Source organism: Abramis brama, assembly GCF_963993115.1.
Source record: "Abramis brama genome assembly, chromosome: 15".
Classification (NCBI taxonomy): Eukaryota; Metazoa; Chordata; class Actinopteri; order Cypriniformes; family Leuciscidae; genus Abramis; species Abramis brama.
The window spans coordinates 12,727,133-12,746,088 of record NC_139977.1 but is presented as its reverse complement, the minus strand read 5'-3'; the positions used below and the strand labels follow the sequence as shown (position 1 = coordinate 12,746,088).

At 37.1% G+C, this 18,956-nt stretch overlaps 1 protein-coding gene across 1 annotated transcript in view; it reads left to right on the top strand.

Moving 5' to 3' along the window:
* The first annotated feature begins 427 nt into the window (after window positions 1-427).
* Window positions 428-18,956, top strand: part of ppp2r2bb (protein phosphatase 2, regulatory subunit B, beta b) — a 78,740-nt gene continuing 60,211 nt past the window's right edge. The window contains exon 1 of the mRNA XM_084137137.1: window positions 428-700. Within this exon, the coding sequence (XP_083993263.1) occupies window positions 622-700 (79 nt within the window). The 5' untranslated portion in view covers window positions 428-621. The remainder of the gene's footprint in view (window positions 701-18,956) is intronic.

Sequence of the window (18,956 nt, the reverse complement as noted above, 5' to 3'; positions counted from 1 at the left end):
TCAGAAACACCAACCATTTCAAGCTGCGTTTTTGGTTCACTGCAGCTTTAAAGAGAAGCAATGGTGTTGACTTATGGATTTACACATGGTTTGTCTTAAAGCATATTAAAAACCACACATAGACATACAAACGACATTAAAAACTTGATTTTCACCACAGGGGGACTTTAACAAATCATGAAATTAGCAAATATTAACCAAACACATAATTTACGTCTTTAATATGTAGTTCAAATTTATCACAACATAAAAACGAAAATTTACGACATAGCCTAATAGGCGGTCGTTCCTCATTAGTCCAACTGTTCAGTCCTCGGGTTTACACCAGATGAGGCGGTAAATTCGAAGTCGACCAGTAGGCGGACAGACGCAGGAGCTGCTCTCAACAAACACCCCTCCCTCCCTCCCTCTCTCCCACCCTCCCATCAGACAGACTGGGGCAAAACAAGCCATCCTCCAGCCAGCAGGGCGACGGGAGCAGGGAGAAGCATGGACAACCGGAGTAACACAGATGTCTTCCCTCCGACAGAGACAGTGAGCGTGAGGTTCTTCCATCGAATATTCCCCTACTTCACGAGGAGGACAGTATAAAGTAATGCGCATACTAAATCCAGTCGAAAGATGAAATGCTTCTCCCGGTACCTGCCTTACATCTTCAGACCACCGAGCAGCCTCCTCTCCTCCAGCTGTCACACTGAGGGTAAGTCACTGTTCTCGCTTCACACTGACAGCATGTGAGTGGAGATGATGCACTGTTTAAAGTGCAAGCAATAGAGTGTTCTCTATACATAACTAGATGTTTGTTGATATTGGATCGGATGACGTTAGGAACGCGGGCTGTGTCTAAAAACGTAGCGAGCAATCTACCTAGACAACATTTTGGGTCACTGTAGGGGCGTTCGCGTCTACATGTATGATGCCCTCAGACACAGTGCTAGTCTAGGTAGGCAGTCTTGTAGATTTTGGAACACATACTGCAACTACTGAGTAAAACTAATGAAAAAGGCATATTCAATACAGTGCAAAATGTTTTCTAAATTAACTGGTTTTATTGTAGTAGAAAAAATTCTCAAGGTAGCAACTGTTACCACTTTCTATGATCGGCAGATTACTAGCCTTTAATTTGACACGCAACCACTGCCACAGCTCACACTTTACATTACAGTTCTAATGTTAGTGTGTGTTTACTTGATTAAGTTCTGAGTAAAAGTAATGTGTGCACTGTAAAGTATTTTGACATTTACATTTATGCATGTGGCAGACGTTTTTATCCAAAGAAACTTCCATTTATTGTCTTTCCTGGTAATTGAACCCATGACTTTGCCGTTGCTAGTGAACATATAATGCAGTGCAATACAATGATGATTGAGACACGTACAAATAAATGTTCCTCAAAAGCCTGATGTATCATATTTGATACATAGACTTTAATTTTTTTTTTTTTTAAATAAAATAAAAACGATGCATGGATAAACAAAGTGTTACCAAGTTCTTATGTTTACATTAACGCTTTCACAGCAAAAAGACATGTGTACCACTACCTGAAGGTGGATGTTTTTAGAATTATATTAAATTAAATTAAATTATACTAAAAAGTATAAATCAGACGACAGAAGGCATACATGTAGATTATGTGCAACAGGTTGTTTTGATCATGTTCATAATTTAGACTCCTTGAAATGCATGCATCAAATATTATACAGGCTTTACATCTAAACTGAAAATATTTCAGAACTATTATTTAATAATTAATATGATGAATCAGTCTGTTTATTATAGCTTGCGCCTGCCCTGTAGCAATTTAGCAGTGTTACAGCTGATATTTACTCCATAGAGTCTCAATGTATATGTGGATAAGTTTATCTCCATCTCAATGGATACTGTATGCCGCACTCTCAGGCTTTTTTTTAAAGAATGTGAATCGCAGATCCGAATTAACTAAACTTTATACGCAGCAGAATGTGTCTTCCTTGCAGGAGCTTGTGCTTCCAGGCACACACATTTAGTTCTGTCAGAAATGATTTCTATTGAAACATGTCTCTTTTTTTTTGTTGACATCCAAAGCAGCTTTAGATCTTATTCTCAAGTACATCTACTTGTAAATCATTTAGCAGATAATATTATGCTGAGTGACATTATACTGCATAACAGAAAATTCTATAATCTAACTTTAATTTAATTGCATAATGTTTTTTTAACTATAAGTTAAAAAAAAAGCCAGTTTACCTTGCATGCACGCTTCCTCACTATTTATTGATTGATTGATTTATACAAATGTTTTTTAATAAATATAATTTAATACATGTTTAATTGAATTTAATTATTTATGATTCAACATTATTACACACACACACACACACACACACACACACACACACACACACACACACACACACACACACACACACACACACACACACACACAGCCATGTTTATGTGATTTGTGAGGACATTCCATAGGCGCAATGGTTTTTATACTGTACAAACTGTATATTCTATCCCCCTACACTGCCCCTATCCCTAAACCTACCCATCACAGGAAACATTCTGCATTTTTACATTAAAAAAAAACACTGCTTAGTATGTTTTTAAAGCCATTTGAAAAATGAGGACACCCAAAATGTCCTCATATATCACTTATTTTCCCGAGTGTCCTCATTTGCAGGTGTGTTATCATAAAAATGTCCTCAGTTGTCATGAAAACAAACACACACACACACACACACACACACACACACACACACACACACACACACACACACACACACACACACACACCCTTAAAGAAGCACAAAATTGCATTTGCAATGATGCAGTCTGGATCATATTATCTTCATACCTCTTCTGTTACCTATATATAGGACAGTATGAACCTAAGGGGAAAATACCTCTTTTCAAACCTTGCTGGTGCAGCAGTAGAGGTACTAATAGACAAACCTCTATAGGGCCCTGTAACAATAAGTGTTGAGTGAGTTTCTTCCCGGAAAGCGATATTTCATTACAAGCCCAGCTCCAATAACAACCTCCTGTAGCCAACATATTGGACATGCAATACCATTCAACACCTGCAGCTACACATCTTTCTCTCCCATCCTCTTCCTTTCACTTGCTGTCTTTCATTTTCCTTTGATTCCGCTTTCATCCAGAAGATGTAAACACTGGGCTATCATTACATGCTGCACTGTGGTTCTTCAGAGTCTTGTGAAAGATTTCCGTTGGCTTTCTGTCTTCATGCATGATTCTGTTCTCTCATCTCCTGCTGTCTCCATCTGTGTCTGCTGCCCAGGCCGGATCAATTGGATCTTAAAAGGTTACAGTTGCCTTGCTGGCAGTGTATTACCATACTGTATTATGTAATCATGTTACCAGTGCCCAGGAGTTTTACAGTAAAGTTACATTGTGCTTGTGAAATAATTGAAAATAAATCCATGTAAATGTCAACCTTATAATACTTATAATACGGTCACATGCTTGACTACAATACTGCGAGTAGATAGTTTGTGCGAACTGATTGATTTTCAGTGGCTGAAATTTTGGTTCATGCCTAATCAATCGTATTGTCTAATTGTTGTTAATGAAGGCTAAACAAAAACACAAATCTATGAGTTCTAAAATTTAAAAATGATGGCTTTCAAATATAATATTAAATAATTTTATCCTAAAATGTTTTTTTGTTTCATATCAGTATGACAATATTGGCCTTAAAAGCACTTCAAATTGAATAGAAAAAATAGGTATTAGCTGACAGAATAAATGGGAACCTATGTGTCCTGGTGGAAGTGGAAGATTTTTTTCATTTTTTTTTTTTACTATTTTTAATTGGATAACTAAAGACTAGTTTATTTTTGCTGCATGTCTTCACTATGAAATTGCCGGTTACAGCTCATCACTTTAATGTGAAATTTAGAGTATTTTTAAAGGGGTAATCGGATGCCCATTTTCCACAAGTTGGTATGATTCTTTAGGGTCTTCATGTAAAGTTTGTAACATTCCTCAATGGTTGTGTAAAACAACACCCTTTTTACCTCCTCAAAAACAGCTCTGTTCACGGCGACTCGTTTCGGTGCATGTCTCTTTAAATGATAATGAGCAACTGCTCACCCCATCCCTCTCTTTCGTGGGGCACTGACAAAAGACACAAAGTGTTGCCTTGGCAGACAGTATACAGATGGCTGAGGGCGGAAATATGCTAATACGGGACAGTCCGTCAATGGTCGTGGGCGGAGCATGAGCAATATTACATCATATTGCTCAGAAAATCCAAACGGCTTGATTATTGAGAGTGTTTCGGCTTTTTGAGGATTAAAAAAAAAGGAGTGAATGGATTTTTTTCATTGTATGGTGGTTGTGTCCTCACACTGCAAAGACACATTTACATAAAAACACCATATAAAAATGAATTTTGCATCCGATGACCCCTTTAACACCCAAACAACACACTTTAATTTGATGATTTTATATATATATAAAAAGGTTAATCATACAGCATTTGTCACGTTTGGTGGCTTTAATAAAAAATCCAAAAGGGAAACACGCACAAGAATCACAAGGAGTAATATAGTAGCACAACCACATAACACTAAGGGTATATTTACACGACAATGATGTACTAAAAATAGAAATGTTTTTACTTTGTGTTTTTTTGCGTAAAGTCGATAACGTTGTCAAAATGATCCCCATTCACACGGATCAGCGAAAATGATTAAAAGTGCTGTCTTATAGATATTTGGAATCTCAGATAACATCACTTCTTTTCAAAAATCTCAACAACAGTTGTCCTATGGACTTATTATTGCAAAGAAACTAATACTTAAGTTTTGGAAGAACATCAAAGTCCCTGCTGTTCAATTTTGGTTGGATGAAATGGTAAGGTTATTACATCTGGAAAAAAGTCTTTCTTTTTTCTTTATTAAACAGACTGGATCAGTTGTATAAGATTTGGTTTCCCCTTCTCCATTACCTTGATAGTGTAGTTTAAGTAGGGCTAAGTGTGTAGCATTGACTGTCCCATTAGTGTGATATGACTTAAAGGAACACTCCACCGTTTTTTGAAATAGGGCTTATTCACCTTCTTTCCTACATTTAGATAGGTGGGCAAATGCATTTTTGTCTCCGTGCATGCATTGTTTTAGTTTGACAGGGTCGGCGCTAGCTTAGCTTAGCATAATGAATGGAATCCTTTGTTGCCAGCTAGCATGTCCTGAGTAAAAGTGATATAAAAAATAAATAAAAAACACCTAATTACTTCTTGTGGCCTGCGTATTCACAACGAGTACAAATAGCGATGCAGATTAACACTAGGCGACTTCCTAGGCAGATTTTGACTTATATATTAAGGACTATATTAGGGGGAAGCACAGGCGAAGCACTGCTACTTGGGCGTGATATCTCTGCGTCCAAGTAGCAGTGCTTTGCCTATGCTTCCCCCTAATATAGTCCCAAGTCAATATCTGCCTAGGAAATCGCCTAGTGTTAATCTGCATCACTATTTGTACTTGTGAATACGCAGGCCACAAGAAGTAATTAGGTGGGTTTTTTTTATTTTTTATATCACTTTTACTCAGGACATGCTAGCTGGCAACAAAGGATTCCATTCATTATGCTAAGCTAAGCTAGCGCCGACCCTGCCAAACTAAAACAATGCATGCACTGAGACAAAAATGCATTTGCCCACCTATCTAAATGTAGGAAAGAAGGTGAATAAGCCCTATTTCAAAAAACGGTGGAGTGTTCCTTTAAGTCCCTAGAGTGGGGTGGGTGGTAATGGGAACTGTTCTGTCTTTCTTGTTCATTGTGTTTTGTTTTTTGTTTTGTTTTTTCTGTTTTGTTATTATTATTATTATTTTGTTTCTTCCTTATGTTTATGATGAGGAATCAATAAAAGCGATGTAACAATGATTGTCAAATTGTTGGATTCCCTAATAAAAACATTTTAAACACAAAAGTGCTGTCTTATGCATGCCAGGCCAGTAGTTGGCGATGTCTTTTCGTAAAGAAACTTTACATGGAGATGATAATGGTATCATTTTCAAAAACTTGGACTTTGAAACCTGATTTCAGGCAGCGAAAACGCTGTTGTCGTGTACAGGAACGGCTAAATCGCATAAAAAGTTTTTTGTTTTTAGTTTAAATCGGTATTGTGTAAACGGCCCCTAAGGTGACACGGAACTATTAACATAGGAAACAAAACAATACCGCTATTGTCTCCATGTAAACTACAAAAATGTAAATTTGTGAAAATAGACATGCACATGAGTGTTCAGTCTTAATGAGCGTAATGTTTTTTTCACTACGTAGAGCATTTTTAGTTGTTTTCGTGGATCCGTGTGAATGGGGATCATTTTGACTGTTGTCATCTGTATGCGAAAAACGTAAAAGAAAAACCTCTTCCGTTTGTACATCATTGTAGTGTAAATGTACCCCAAGGGCTTAAATACACAGGGAGTAATCAACGTAACAGTGAACAGGTGTGGAACTCAAATCAACAACCATAGTAAAAAAATTCTTATCAATCACATTTTTGAGATAGGGGAATTGTTAGTATCAGGCTTTGGGATGGTGTTGAGTTTCAAACAACACTATCAAATTATAATGATTTCATTATAAGATATGATCTGATTTGTACTGTAGTTAATGGTTAGGGTTTGGGAAAGTGTTTAGTAAGTGTACTGTAAGTTGCTTTGTATAAAAGCATCTGCTAATTGCCACTTGCACAGTGTGTTCTACATTTGTGTAGAAGCAGAGTAGAGGTTATTGCATTGATCCAGCCCATAGTGAATGCACATTTTACATTATTACCAGCAATTGCTGATCACAAATGCCTGGAAAAACACTTGTGTGTTTATGAGAGAGTGGATGTAAATGGAGTGCAGGGATGTAAGAGAGAACAGGGAGAATGTATGAAATCGAGCTTGCATTTACATAATTGTGTAGAGTATGAAAAAGGCGGGCAATCAGCATAAGCAGTATGGAAGTTTTTAGACTGTACGTGAGATGTGAAGTAAAAAGCAGAGTTGACTTGACAAGATGAGGGGATGAAAAGTATCAATCAGAATGAAGGAACAAGATTAAGATAGTAAGACTTTGTAAACAGGGAAAAGGCACAGACTTTTAAACAGTGGTGGACGAAGTACACATACCATGAACTTGAGTTAAAGTAGAGATACCCAAGGTAAAATATTACTCAAGTAAAAGTAGAAGTGCTGCCTTTAAACATTCACTTAGGTAAAAGTACAAAAGTATTTGCCTTCAAATGTACTCAAGTATCCAAGTACTATGATTTTTTTTGTGCTATAATGTCCTACTATCATTTTTGTCACAAGACTTTTGCTTAACTCAGTCTACGCGAAGACTCTAATGTTACTTTAGGCACACCAATCTGTTAATTTAAATTACATTATTTTCAGCATAGGCTTAGTTAGATCACAGTCTTTGGAAGCTGAACTTTTGAAAATAACAATCTCTGTTATCAAGGAGCACTCCACTCCACCAGTCAACTGTTTTAGCATCATACATGCACCAATGCAAAATGTTCTTATAATGTAATCATTATGTTCCCAACTTGTAATAATCACTTTAATTAGCTCATTGTTTCCTTCTTTAAATTAATACATGATGTTAGCTAATAACAGCATGATTTGGATTATCTTAGAACTGTACATTTCTGACATAGATAACTTGGACACAGTCTCTGATAACAGATCCCTCTAAATTGTAATGTAGACACATACTTTGTTCTGTAAAGCTGCTTTGAAACTATACGTGTTGTGAAAAACGCTAATACAAATAAATTTGAATTGAATACGCTGCATGTAAAACAAGGCAAAATAGAACTTATATTCCAACATAAAATGTTAACATCTATCGATTGCCATCTCACGATAAGCGATACGGCTAACGTGTACGGATCACGTGTGCCTTGATAACCAAACACACAGCCTTTACGCCATTGCATTTCATTCAGAGTTGGGCAACAGTCAATCACTGTTTGTGGCTACCATAGAAATAAATGAAAATGGCGTAAACTGAATCATACAGAACCTGTCGCGCAATTGCGCAACCGTGACTTCTCTCATGAAACACCATTTTTTCGGTGTAAACTATAAAAATAGATCAATCCGAAATGTATGTTTAAGAGCAAACATGTTAAAGATTGAAGATTTAAGACTAATTGAAGATCAGCCGATGGGCTGTCAATTCATTCAATTATAAGCTATTTCCCATAGACTGTAAAAAAATATGGACGTAATGTCCGTGACGTCACCCGTAGGTTTCTGAAGACTGTTTTTGAAGCTTAAAGTGGGCGTGGTCGACTCCCGAATTTATTTATTTTTACAGTCGGACAATTAGCTGAGGTAACGTGACGGCTAACAGACAGCAGACAAACGGCTAATGATGACTAATGGCCACAGCAGCATGTCACTCAAAAGTGGACACCCTTAATTATGCAGAACTTTAAGGCTTAATATAATGTAAACGGATGAGTTATAAAAAAAATTCAAGGGAAAATAAGCTATATAGACCAAAGCCACTTTTTGCACCAGGCTGTAAACATGTTTTTTTCTGCTGTAAAGTTGAGTATTTTAACATGGGGGAGATACAGATTTGACTCACTTCCGCACCCAGCCTCAAGCGGCCAGTCGATGAATTGCCGTTGAATTCACTTCCGTGTTGGTTTCAAGAGAGAGACAGGGAGGTTGCAGCGTAGTGATGCCTCTCCTCCATTGACATCCATTAAAAAAAACTCAGAAGTGTTAGCAGGCATTATGCTTTTTCTGGCTAATGTCGCAGGCTTGCCTACAAGTGGCTTTGATTGGAGTCTTTACTAACGAGGTGATGAGTTGGATTAGGTGTTTTTGATTAGGGAGACATCTAAACTGTGGAGTGCTGGGCTGCGTTCCAGTCCAGTCACACTTGCGAACTTCCCTAAGCACTTCCCCTCGGGGGAATCCCTGCCGCCATTTTGAAGTGCGTTCCACTTCGTACATCCGAGTGAACGAGACGGAGGGAAGTTAGCAAGTGAAGGGCATGACAATTTTGGACTGGAACGCAGCACAGGAGGTACTCCAGAACCAGGGTTGGGAACCACTGCATTATGCCTCCTACAGGGATTTCGGCAATCCTATAAGATCATTACAAATCACACTGTAAGACACGGATCTAATAAACTTGGGGACGACATGTATGTAGGCTGTACGATGATGACACCTATTGAATGGTAGGCTATGACTCAAGATAGTATAGAAAAAAAATAAAACGTCTTCAGCATGCGCAAGTGGTAAACAAATAGAGCAAGATGAATCGCACTTTGGCAATTTGGGTTTTTATGTTTGCTGAAAAAAAAGAAGAGGAAACGAAAGGAGAATATGGACAAAACCGTACAATGTGTACCAGGCACTAGGCATCTTTGACAGCTACAGTTTGAGCTGCTGAATGCTTGATTCCTCACCATGCTGTGCAAGTCTTGATTTTGAAAAACGGAGAAAGATATTTCTGACAGACATAATGCAAGTAAAATGAATATATGAGAAGCATAAGAGAGTTATCACAGAAAATATTAAAGTTGGGTTATGAAAGATGTTTTTACCTTATTCTGAAGAAAAGTTTTGTTTGCCCATGCAAAACACGCTCCCGCAATTCTAAAAAAGTAAAAAGTAATAAAAAAAAGCTATAAAGTTGTAAAGCAATAAAGTAACTCTAATCTAATTTAAAATTAAAATGCAATACTTCTTGCAATTATTTCCTTTTTTCCCCCATCAGCAACTATTGTTTCCATTGAAGTACAATACTGTACATGTTGTACAGTTCTTGAAACCTCCCAGTTTCTGTGAATTTTTTCAGAAAACTATTCAGCAGACATACCAAAAATACCATTGTTTTAATTTAAACAATATAACTTTTGTTATGTTGAGATTGTGAACTTAAATCATGAACCTACTGGAAAATAATAAAGCATTTAAGCTGTGAGTTTGAGTTTTGCATAAAACGGTACTCAGTGGTGAATCTGACCCAGTGTGAGCAATACAAGTCACAGTAACCAGGTCAGCAAAAAGAGCTCTTGATTCAGCTGAGCTGTATTGGAACAGCTAGGTTATTAAATAAAGAAATACATTTCCCTCAGGGGCTGTATGAGGAACATTGAACTTTCACAGCAAAGTAAATCCTCTATTACTTTCTAAGCCCTTTTGAGTCAATGCTGGCTTTGAGAGAGAAAGAGGCAGAGGTAGAGAGACAAGTAAAAAAAGAATATCATTAATTAATTCATATTTTTTAACTCTATAACTTTTATAACTTTATATATGTGTCTCGGATTTTATATATAAAAAAACCCTTAATTTGTGTTCAGAAGATGAACGAAGGTCTTACGGCAGGGGTGCCCAATCCTACTCCTGCCGATCGACTGTCCTACCAGAGCCCGTCTACGGAGAGCCTTGGCACTCCCTATTAGCCCCATTGTATAGATCTTGGTTGCAGTTCCATTAGAATTCCACTGGAGGTGATCGCGGGCGAGTGCAGAATGAATGGGAGTCTATGGGGCTATACGGCTAAATGTGTATCTTTCACCCGTTTGCCGTTGAGAAATCTCAGATTTTATTGTAGGTTTTGCAAGTTCAACATGGGTTATAGGTCGAAAGTTGAATGAACGAGTACTTATGTCCTTTCGATTTCTTACAGGTTGAGTTGTTGTTGCCCATAACACGCTAGCATTCTGCTAATGAACGCTGATTGGTCAGTGAAGGACTGATTACGACCAGAGATACCGCTTGATGGCATCGCGGCATCCGAAGCGGGACCAGAAATATACAAAACAAAAACTCTTCTAGCACGTGTATTTACCTGTGTCGGCTGTGTTGTCGATGCCTCGAGTGAAAAGAAAGTGCAGAGCGCGAAAGCACCAAAGTGACTGAAGGATTGCCGTAAAGCTGTATGTCTGGTCGTACGATGTGTATGACGTCATTGACATTTTAAAAGACTTTTTAAAGCAAATAAGTGACTCTAAAAAATCTAACACCCAGCAATGTGTAATTTCTTTGCATCTCCTTTCGAATACAACATTCAAATTACTAGACAAAAAATTATATCCTGAGAAAAGTGGATTTTGAGGGGTATTTCGCCATAGACCTCCATTCATTCTGCACTCGCCTGCGAGCGCCCCCGCATGGACAGAGACGTGTTACTGCAGCCAGTCCAGAAACCGGAAGTAAGCAGAGAGTGCCAATTCTCTTCCTATTAGACATTCTCTGGTCCTACACAGTTCATCTCCAGCCCTAATCAAACACACCTGTCTTTAATTTTCAAGTGATCCTGAAGACGTTAATTGGTTGCTTCAGGTGTGTTTGATTAGGATTGGAGATGAACTGTGCAGGACAGTCGATCGGCAGGAGCAGGATTGGGCACCCCTGTCTTACGGGTTTGGAACGACACAACATTTTTGGGTGAACTAACCCTGTAAGCTAATCGTAAATTGGAAAGTATTGTTTTTTTAAACAACACATTAAATTTCATTCAAGAATGTGGAGCACTGTGTAAAGCTTCAGAACAGAAATTCTGGAGCTCAGGCACCTTGATTCCACCAGTCTAGGTGCTTTTGTGAGCTATTAGTATCTGTTAGCTCAGCCTTCTTCTTCAATGGCACAATAAAAGCAGAAAGTCTAGACAGCCCCATTTTCTCTATATTGTTGCACGCTTTGAGAGGTTTGACTGAAGCCCTCATGATGGTATAAGACAGTCAGCAGTGCTTGACTGGTTCTTGCCCCCAAAGGATTGCTATTGTTGCTATTGAGGCACACTTTTAAAAGCTGGTTTCATATACACAGAGACCTAAAGTTGCATTTTCATTGAGCATGAAGTGAAGTTGTGCCACACACCTGTCACATTATGCACACTTCTTTCACAGCTTTGTGACACCATTGTGCCATTCCATCAGTTCCAGTGTTTGTGCATTAATGCTAATATAGGATTCATGTTAAAATTACAACGGTTGACAGTGAAATGTTTTGATAAAGCAGTGAAATACGGAATAGGGGTGTAAATGTGGGTCAAGAGAAGTGAGCATGAGCGAATCAAGGGATTTGGCCTGCATGTAGATGTGCATCTGGCTGGCATTATATATGCATGAGGAAGTGGCAACTGAAGAAGGACAGATGTGTTGAAAACAGTTACAGTTTTACACTTGCTGTCAAGAGTTTTGATTTGTATACTGTTTCTCAACAGGCAATTACTTTGTACAACTTTATAACAAGGTCTAGTAATGCTGCCTTCAAGCTCGTTCAACTGCTCGTTAATGCAAATATCTAATTAGCCAGTCACATGGCAGCAACTCAATGCATTTAGGCATGTAGACATGGTCAACGTGGCATGGTTGTTTGTGCCAGACTGGCTGTTCTGAGTATTTCAGAAACTACTGATCTTCTGGGATTTTCATGCACAACCATCTGGGTTTAGAGAGAATGGTCAGAAAAAGAGAAAATATCCAGTGAGCGGCAGTTCTGTGAGTGAAAATGCTTTGCTGATGCCAGAGATCAGAGGAGAATGGCCAGACTTGTTTGAGCTGATAGAAAGGCAACAGTAACTCTAATAACCACTTGTTACAACCGAGGACTGCAGAAAGCATCTCTGAACAAACAACATGTCAAACCTTGGCTAAACTGAGGCTACAATTTGCACGGGCTTACCAAAAATTGGACAATAAGATTGTAAAAAATGTTGCCTGGTCTTATAAGTCTCAATTTCTGCTGCAATATTCAGATGGTAGGGTCAGAATTTGGTGTAAACAACATGAAAGCATGGATCCATCCTACCATGTATCAACAGTTCAGGCTGCTGGCGGTGTTATAATGGTGTGGGGAAGATTTTCTTTTTCACACTTTGGCCCCTTAGTACCTACCTGAGGATTGTTGCTGACCGTGTTCATCCCTTTATAACCACAGTGTATCCACCTTCTGATGGCTAATTCAACAAGATAACATGCCATGTCACAAAGCTCAAATCATCTCAAACTGGTTTCTTGAACATGGCAATGAGTTCACTAATCTCAAATGCCCTCCACAGTCACCAGATCTCAATCCAATAGAGAATCTTTGGGATGTGGTGGAACGAGAGATTTGCGTCACTGATTTGCACCCGACAAATCTGCAGCAACTGTGTGATGATATCATGTCAATATAGACCAAAATCTCTGAGGAATGTTTCCTGCACCTTGTTGAATGTATGCCATGAAGAATTAAAATAAGTTATGAAGGCAAAAAGGGGTCCAATCCGGTACTAAGGTGTACCTATAAATTGGCCAGTGAGTGTATATTGTATTGTGCCAGACCCAGACTTTGAATCTGAAACTGTAAGATTCAATCTTGAATCTTACACTATTAAACTCCCTCATCAAATGATTAATTGTTACATAAACAATAGTAAGCTAAACAAGTTGTAAAAAACTAAACGCATAAAGAGACAACGGTGTTGGTAAAGAGCCTGAGATAAAATTTGAAACATGATGTGTAGAAAACAATGAAAAATCAAGATAAATATCACTTGTGAACAGAATATTTTTATGTAAATCATTTCCAAATGTACTACATTATAATTGTATTCCAATAATTTTTATTTTTTGGAGAGAAATTCAGAAAAAAATAAATACTTCTCCAATGATGCATGTATGTTTACTGTTAAACGTTAACTTATTGTCTAATTAAATACACTATTGAGTGGGTGAAATACACTTTTGAGAGGGAGAAAAGTATATTTTAAGATTTTAAAATTGTAGAGTCAACATTCACAATTTAAACTTAAGTATAACCCATTTCCACCATGTTTTTAAATAGCCGCTAACACAAAGTTTAATAAGATTCAGTTAGCACAGTGTGTGGTCTTTCACATTCAAATAACTCATGTGTTCCCTTAGATATGACTTTATTATAGTGCTGTTTTATTCAGCTATACCACAAAGCTAAGTGCTTCAATGAATGCAAGAGCAATATACTGAACATTGTTACAGGCTAAAATCGCTAAAATCCATAAAGAGGACGCACTTGGCTCCCATCGCACATTACCTCAACTGAACATGCAAGTATGCAGGTAATTGCTGTAAATGGGTTCTTTTATACTTTCATTGTTTGTTGCTGTGCGTAATTGTCTCCCCTGTAGGGAGGTGGCATTTCATGTTTCTAAGTGTAAATGTTCCACGCAATTTTCCCTCATGTCTGCAATTTCTTGTGATTGATCCCCATCTCTGTCTTATTTAAGTGCATCCAATACGCTGATTTCATGCACGTTATTTTGAAATCGAAAGCGAGGCTCCGGTGAGAAGAAAACCGGAAGTGTCGCCTTTAATCACAGGAGAGTCGTGAATGCGATGGCGTATTGTTGTGTTTAATGATGTTGTGTCAATTCTAAAACTGTACATACATTTCTTTCATACTTTAGACTATATACAGTGAAATTCATTTATAAATAAAATATTTTTTTTATATAATTCAGAAAGTAAAAAAAGAAGCAGGAATGAACTATATACATATCCTATATTGGATATTAACATCCAATAATGTAAATCGCGGCAGCAGCTTCAGGGGCCTGTTTCAGAAAGGAGGTTAAGTGAAAACTCTGAGTATGTTAACCCTAAAATGAGGGAAACTCTGAGTTTTCTGTTTCAGAATGGGAGGTATGTTAAACCTGAGAAAGCAGGGTAAGTCAAGCCTGTTTCAGAAAGAGAGGTAACTTATACTCCGAGTCAGTTACCATGGTAACTTACTCTGTGAACCTAACCTGGTCGGGAGCAGGTTTTCTTCTGTAAACCCAGAGTTTCTTTCGGTCTCCTCCCCTTTTTAAAGTGGAAGTGGTGTTTAAACACCTAATTCATTCTTTCAGTACATTTTTATTAATAAAATTAATCTTTTATTAATAAATAAAATATTGCTATATTATTGCTATATATTTTTTTTTAATTAAGATGAAGTCTATATAACTCCTTAACTGGCAACTGAAAACACAGTAGTAGATTAGAGTTACATAATGTAGTTCTAAACAAATTCTACAGAATTAAACTGTGGCATTTACTGAAAATCACTGAACTGTTCATCTGTGCACCAGAAGTTGATGGACCGTCCTCCTGCTGTTCTTCCACACTCTGAGGGCGGGGGGAGAGATAAGAATACCCGTTTATACTTAGATTTAAACTTAGATTCTATAGGCTACTCCACATAAAAATGTGAAAAAATGTGAATGTGTAGATTGTTTGATGTGTAGACACATAATATTAACATTACCTCTGTAGGCCTCTCTGTGGCAGCAGAAACACTTTATCCCCATGTGATGAGCATTTGGTTGAGTACACTTTATAACACTATTTGTCATAATTTCTGGTGTATTGAGTGGCTACTTACAACTGCCTGGGGTTCTGTTGGGACAGGAGGCTCCAAAAGACAGATATTACCATCAGAATCTATTGGGACCAACAAAAATCCTAACCCAAAGTAAAATAAATGGAAATATCAAAAATAGCCTATATCAAAAATAACACATATGTAAACCTCTTACATTTTATGAAGGCCCTTGGATCTTTGGGACTGGCTCTGAAGTCCGTCCAGGAATTCCCTCAGCCAAAAATGCTGCTGCACTGCTAGACACTGGATGCTTTAGTTATTTAATATGTCACATGTTTGTAAAGTCAGGTAGCCTACACCCATACTATGCTCAAGCCTTACTTGACTGAATTATGTTTTTATATTTAAATTTCAGCTGCTGCCATGTTCTTTTAATGCCTGCAGGATTGCACCTACATGAAAATTAAAATTAGGTTGAATAACATACTGTTCTTCCAGTTTCACCTCTGATATTATAACAGTTGGGCAAGTTACTACTAACTACAAATGACATCTTCAACAGTGTAATTAGATTAATGTAATAATGACTATCTTTAGAAATTATTGGTCTACTTATTACTAATTACTAAATCCCATGTCAACCTTAAACACTTGAACAATACAAGGAGAGACAAACAGCACTTTTAATGCTTTCAAATAAACAATATACAGTTGCATGAATTATTCTTGAATTGACCAAAGTGTGTAGAGGGAGAAGGTTATACATTAAAAATATAACTTTTAAAAATGTATGTTAAATAGCCTATACAGAATTGCTCTATAGTCTAATACAATTACATCAGATTTAACTTTAAATTACAGAAGAATTAAGAGTAATCCCTTTAATTAAACTACAGTATTTAGATTACTTGGTAATTAATTACACCCATCACTGTATAACAGTAATTAAAATGTGAAGAAATATGAAGACCTCTTTTTGTCTGGCGCTGTTGCCATGGTGACTCGTAATATCTGTGCTCCATTGATAATGGCTTTTTATAGTTGTGGTGCACGCGCTTAACTCAGAGTCAGTCAATTCAGAGTTGATTGAACTAACTCATTTCAGCTGTTCTGTAACCGAAAACTCAGAGTTTCCCATCTCAGGGTAAGTCAACTCAGAGTTCAAGTTTTAACTCAGAGTTGGTTGAACCTCCTTATTGAAACAGGCCCCAGCTTGGTAGTCCAAAGGCATTGTTGTTTATCTTTACTTCCGGGGTTTTTCCCACCGGAGCCTCACTTTCGATTTCAAAATGGCGGCTGCGTGAAATCAGCGTATACATTTTATCTGTTCATGCATTCCCCATTTATTTGAAATAGATGTTTTTTAGTAACAGTGTAGAAGTCTTTACTGTCACTTGATCAATGTAATGCGTCCTTGCTGATTAAAAGTATTAATTTCTTTGAAAAAAACTTTTTTCAGCAGTAGTGTGCCATGCAAGGAAGAACAATATTAATATTTTTTTTACGTGTGCATCAATACATTTCCCAATACACATTTGTATTAGAAAGACCACACGTCGCTGAATCACAGTTTTGAAACGATTGAACTGATTTATGGAAATTAAACTTCTCCAACTTCTACTTGTTACAAACATCATCCATAAATCCATGTATGTTTTATAACTCTGAACAACAGAATGTATCCGTAATTTGACTTTTTTTTTGCCATTTTCATTTGATTGTAAATCTACCACAGTTATTATACTCAGTGTTTAATGAGATCTATCAATAACTGAACTTCACAGCAGTAGTCCTCCTCACTTGCTCATTTTAGATGCCCATTTCCTGCTCAGCTCTTCCAAGAAAACCATATATGCAAGTAAGTCATTTATGGTAATCAAGTTTGTAACACATTAAAACGTCTTTGCTAGATAGATAGAGATCAGTTAATATCACAAGCATTAGTGCATTACAATATAATCAGCCTGTACATCATATCTATAAACAAATGTGATGTTTAAAGTTGGTCAGAAGGGGGCGCTAGTTGAAAAGTGTTGTAACTGTTGAGAAGGCTGTGATGGACAGCAGTGTGTGAAGCCAGGTGGTCTTGTTTCTGCATCACTGCCTCTGTCCTGTACTCCCGTCATTTTAGGCCTGAATAAACATTGGGACTGCCAGATCTCTGACACGCTAGAAGATGTGAATGAGACTTTGTGTGTATGTGTGTGAGTGTCCATGTGTGTTGTGTGTACGTGGCATCATTTCCAATGTATCTGACAGCACATATGGTCATTGTTATTCTTACTTAATGACAAAATCAGAACAGCGCCCGCTGAAGCAATGCTATCAGCTCAGCCCAAAATGCAGCCAGACTATTCCCAGTCATCCATAGATACATTCATGGTGTGTAATCATAGTCGTAATCAATTGGAATAAGCCCCCAAACATCTAGACCTGAAGACTGTAAAGGCCACCTTTTTACTATTTAAAGTAATATTGACCCGAAAAATTGTCTTTGTTTCTTGGTGGAACAGAAAAGGAGATGTTTAGCGGAATGTTTACACATCTCTTTTCCATATGAAAGTGTATCGGGACCATCTGTGAGTAAATTATGAAACAATTTTATTAAAAAAATTTTAACGGTCTATTTGAGGTCCATTGAGCTCCATCTTCATGTGACTTGTATATAATTTATCATTTCTGTATACAATACTAACATAAACCCTAAAAACCCTATAAAATACCATCAAATCATGAAATTATATTAATTAAACATAGAAATATCATTGAAGAGGTAACTTTATATATTTTAATATTAATTAAAATTATCATGCATTTTCTATATATGCAGCCTGCTCTATCATTATTAAAACAACATTGTTTTTCACTATATAATGTTTTTGAAAGAAGTCTCTTATGCTCACCAAGACTGCATTTATTTGATAAAAAATACAGGAACATTTGTTTACTATAAATTATAATTTAAAATAACCTTTCTATTTTTATATATTTTAAAATATAATTTATTCCTGTGATGCAAAGCTGAATTTCAGGCATCATTTCTCCAGTCTTCAGTGTCACATGATCCTTCAGAAATCATTCTAATATGCTGATTTGGTGATCAAAACATTTCTTATTATTATCAATAATTACCTTCAAATATATATATATATATATATATATATATATATATATATATATATATTGTATATTTCATATGTCAGCCTTTATGGGGCAGGGACTCTGATCTCATATTCTCAATAAACCATTGAATATTGATAATATTGTACACTGTAATGAATGCTTAATGAAGGAGAGATGTGTGTCCTCATTGTCATGGTTACACATGGCTCAGACACGGTGGAACCAGCAGGGGTGCGGAGTTTCCCGCTATGAGCCGTCTGCCTAATTCACGGAAAAGCCTTCTCCTGCAAATCGGGGCTGATGTTACGGACAAAAAGGAGCAATGGCTCAGTGGAGAGCAGGCCATATGGTGTTACTGGTTGGCAGAAAAGCCGTCTGATTCAGTTTCATTCAAAAAATCCTTTTCCTGTAGCTCAACTGGTAGAGCGCAGCAGTAGCCTTGGGTCATAGGTTTAATACCCAGGAACTGTACCTTGAATGCACTGTTTGGATAAAAGTGAAAAATTAGTAGAAATTTAA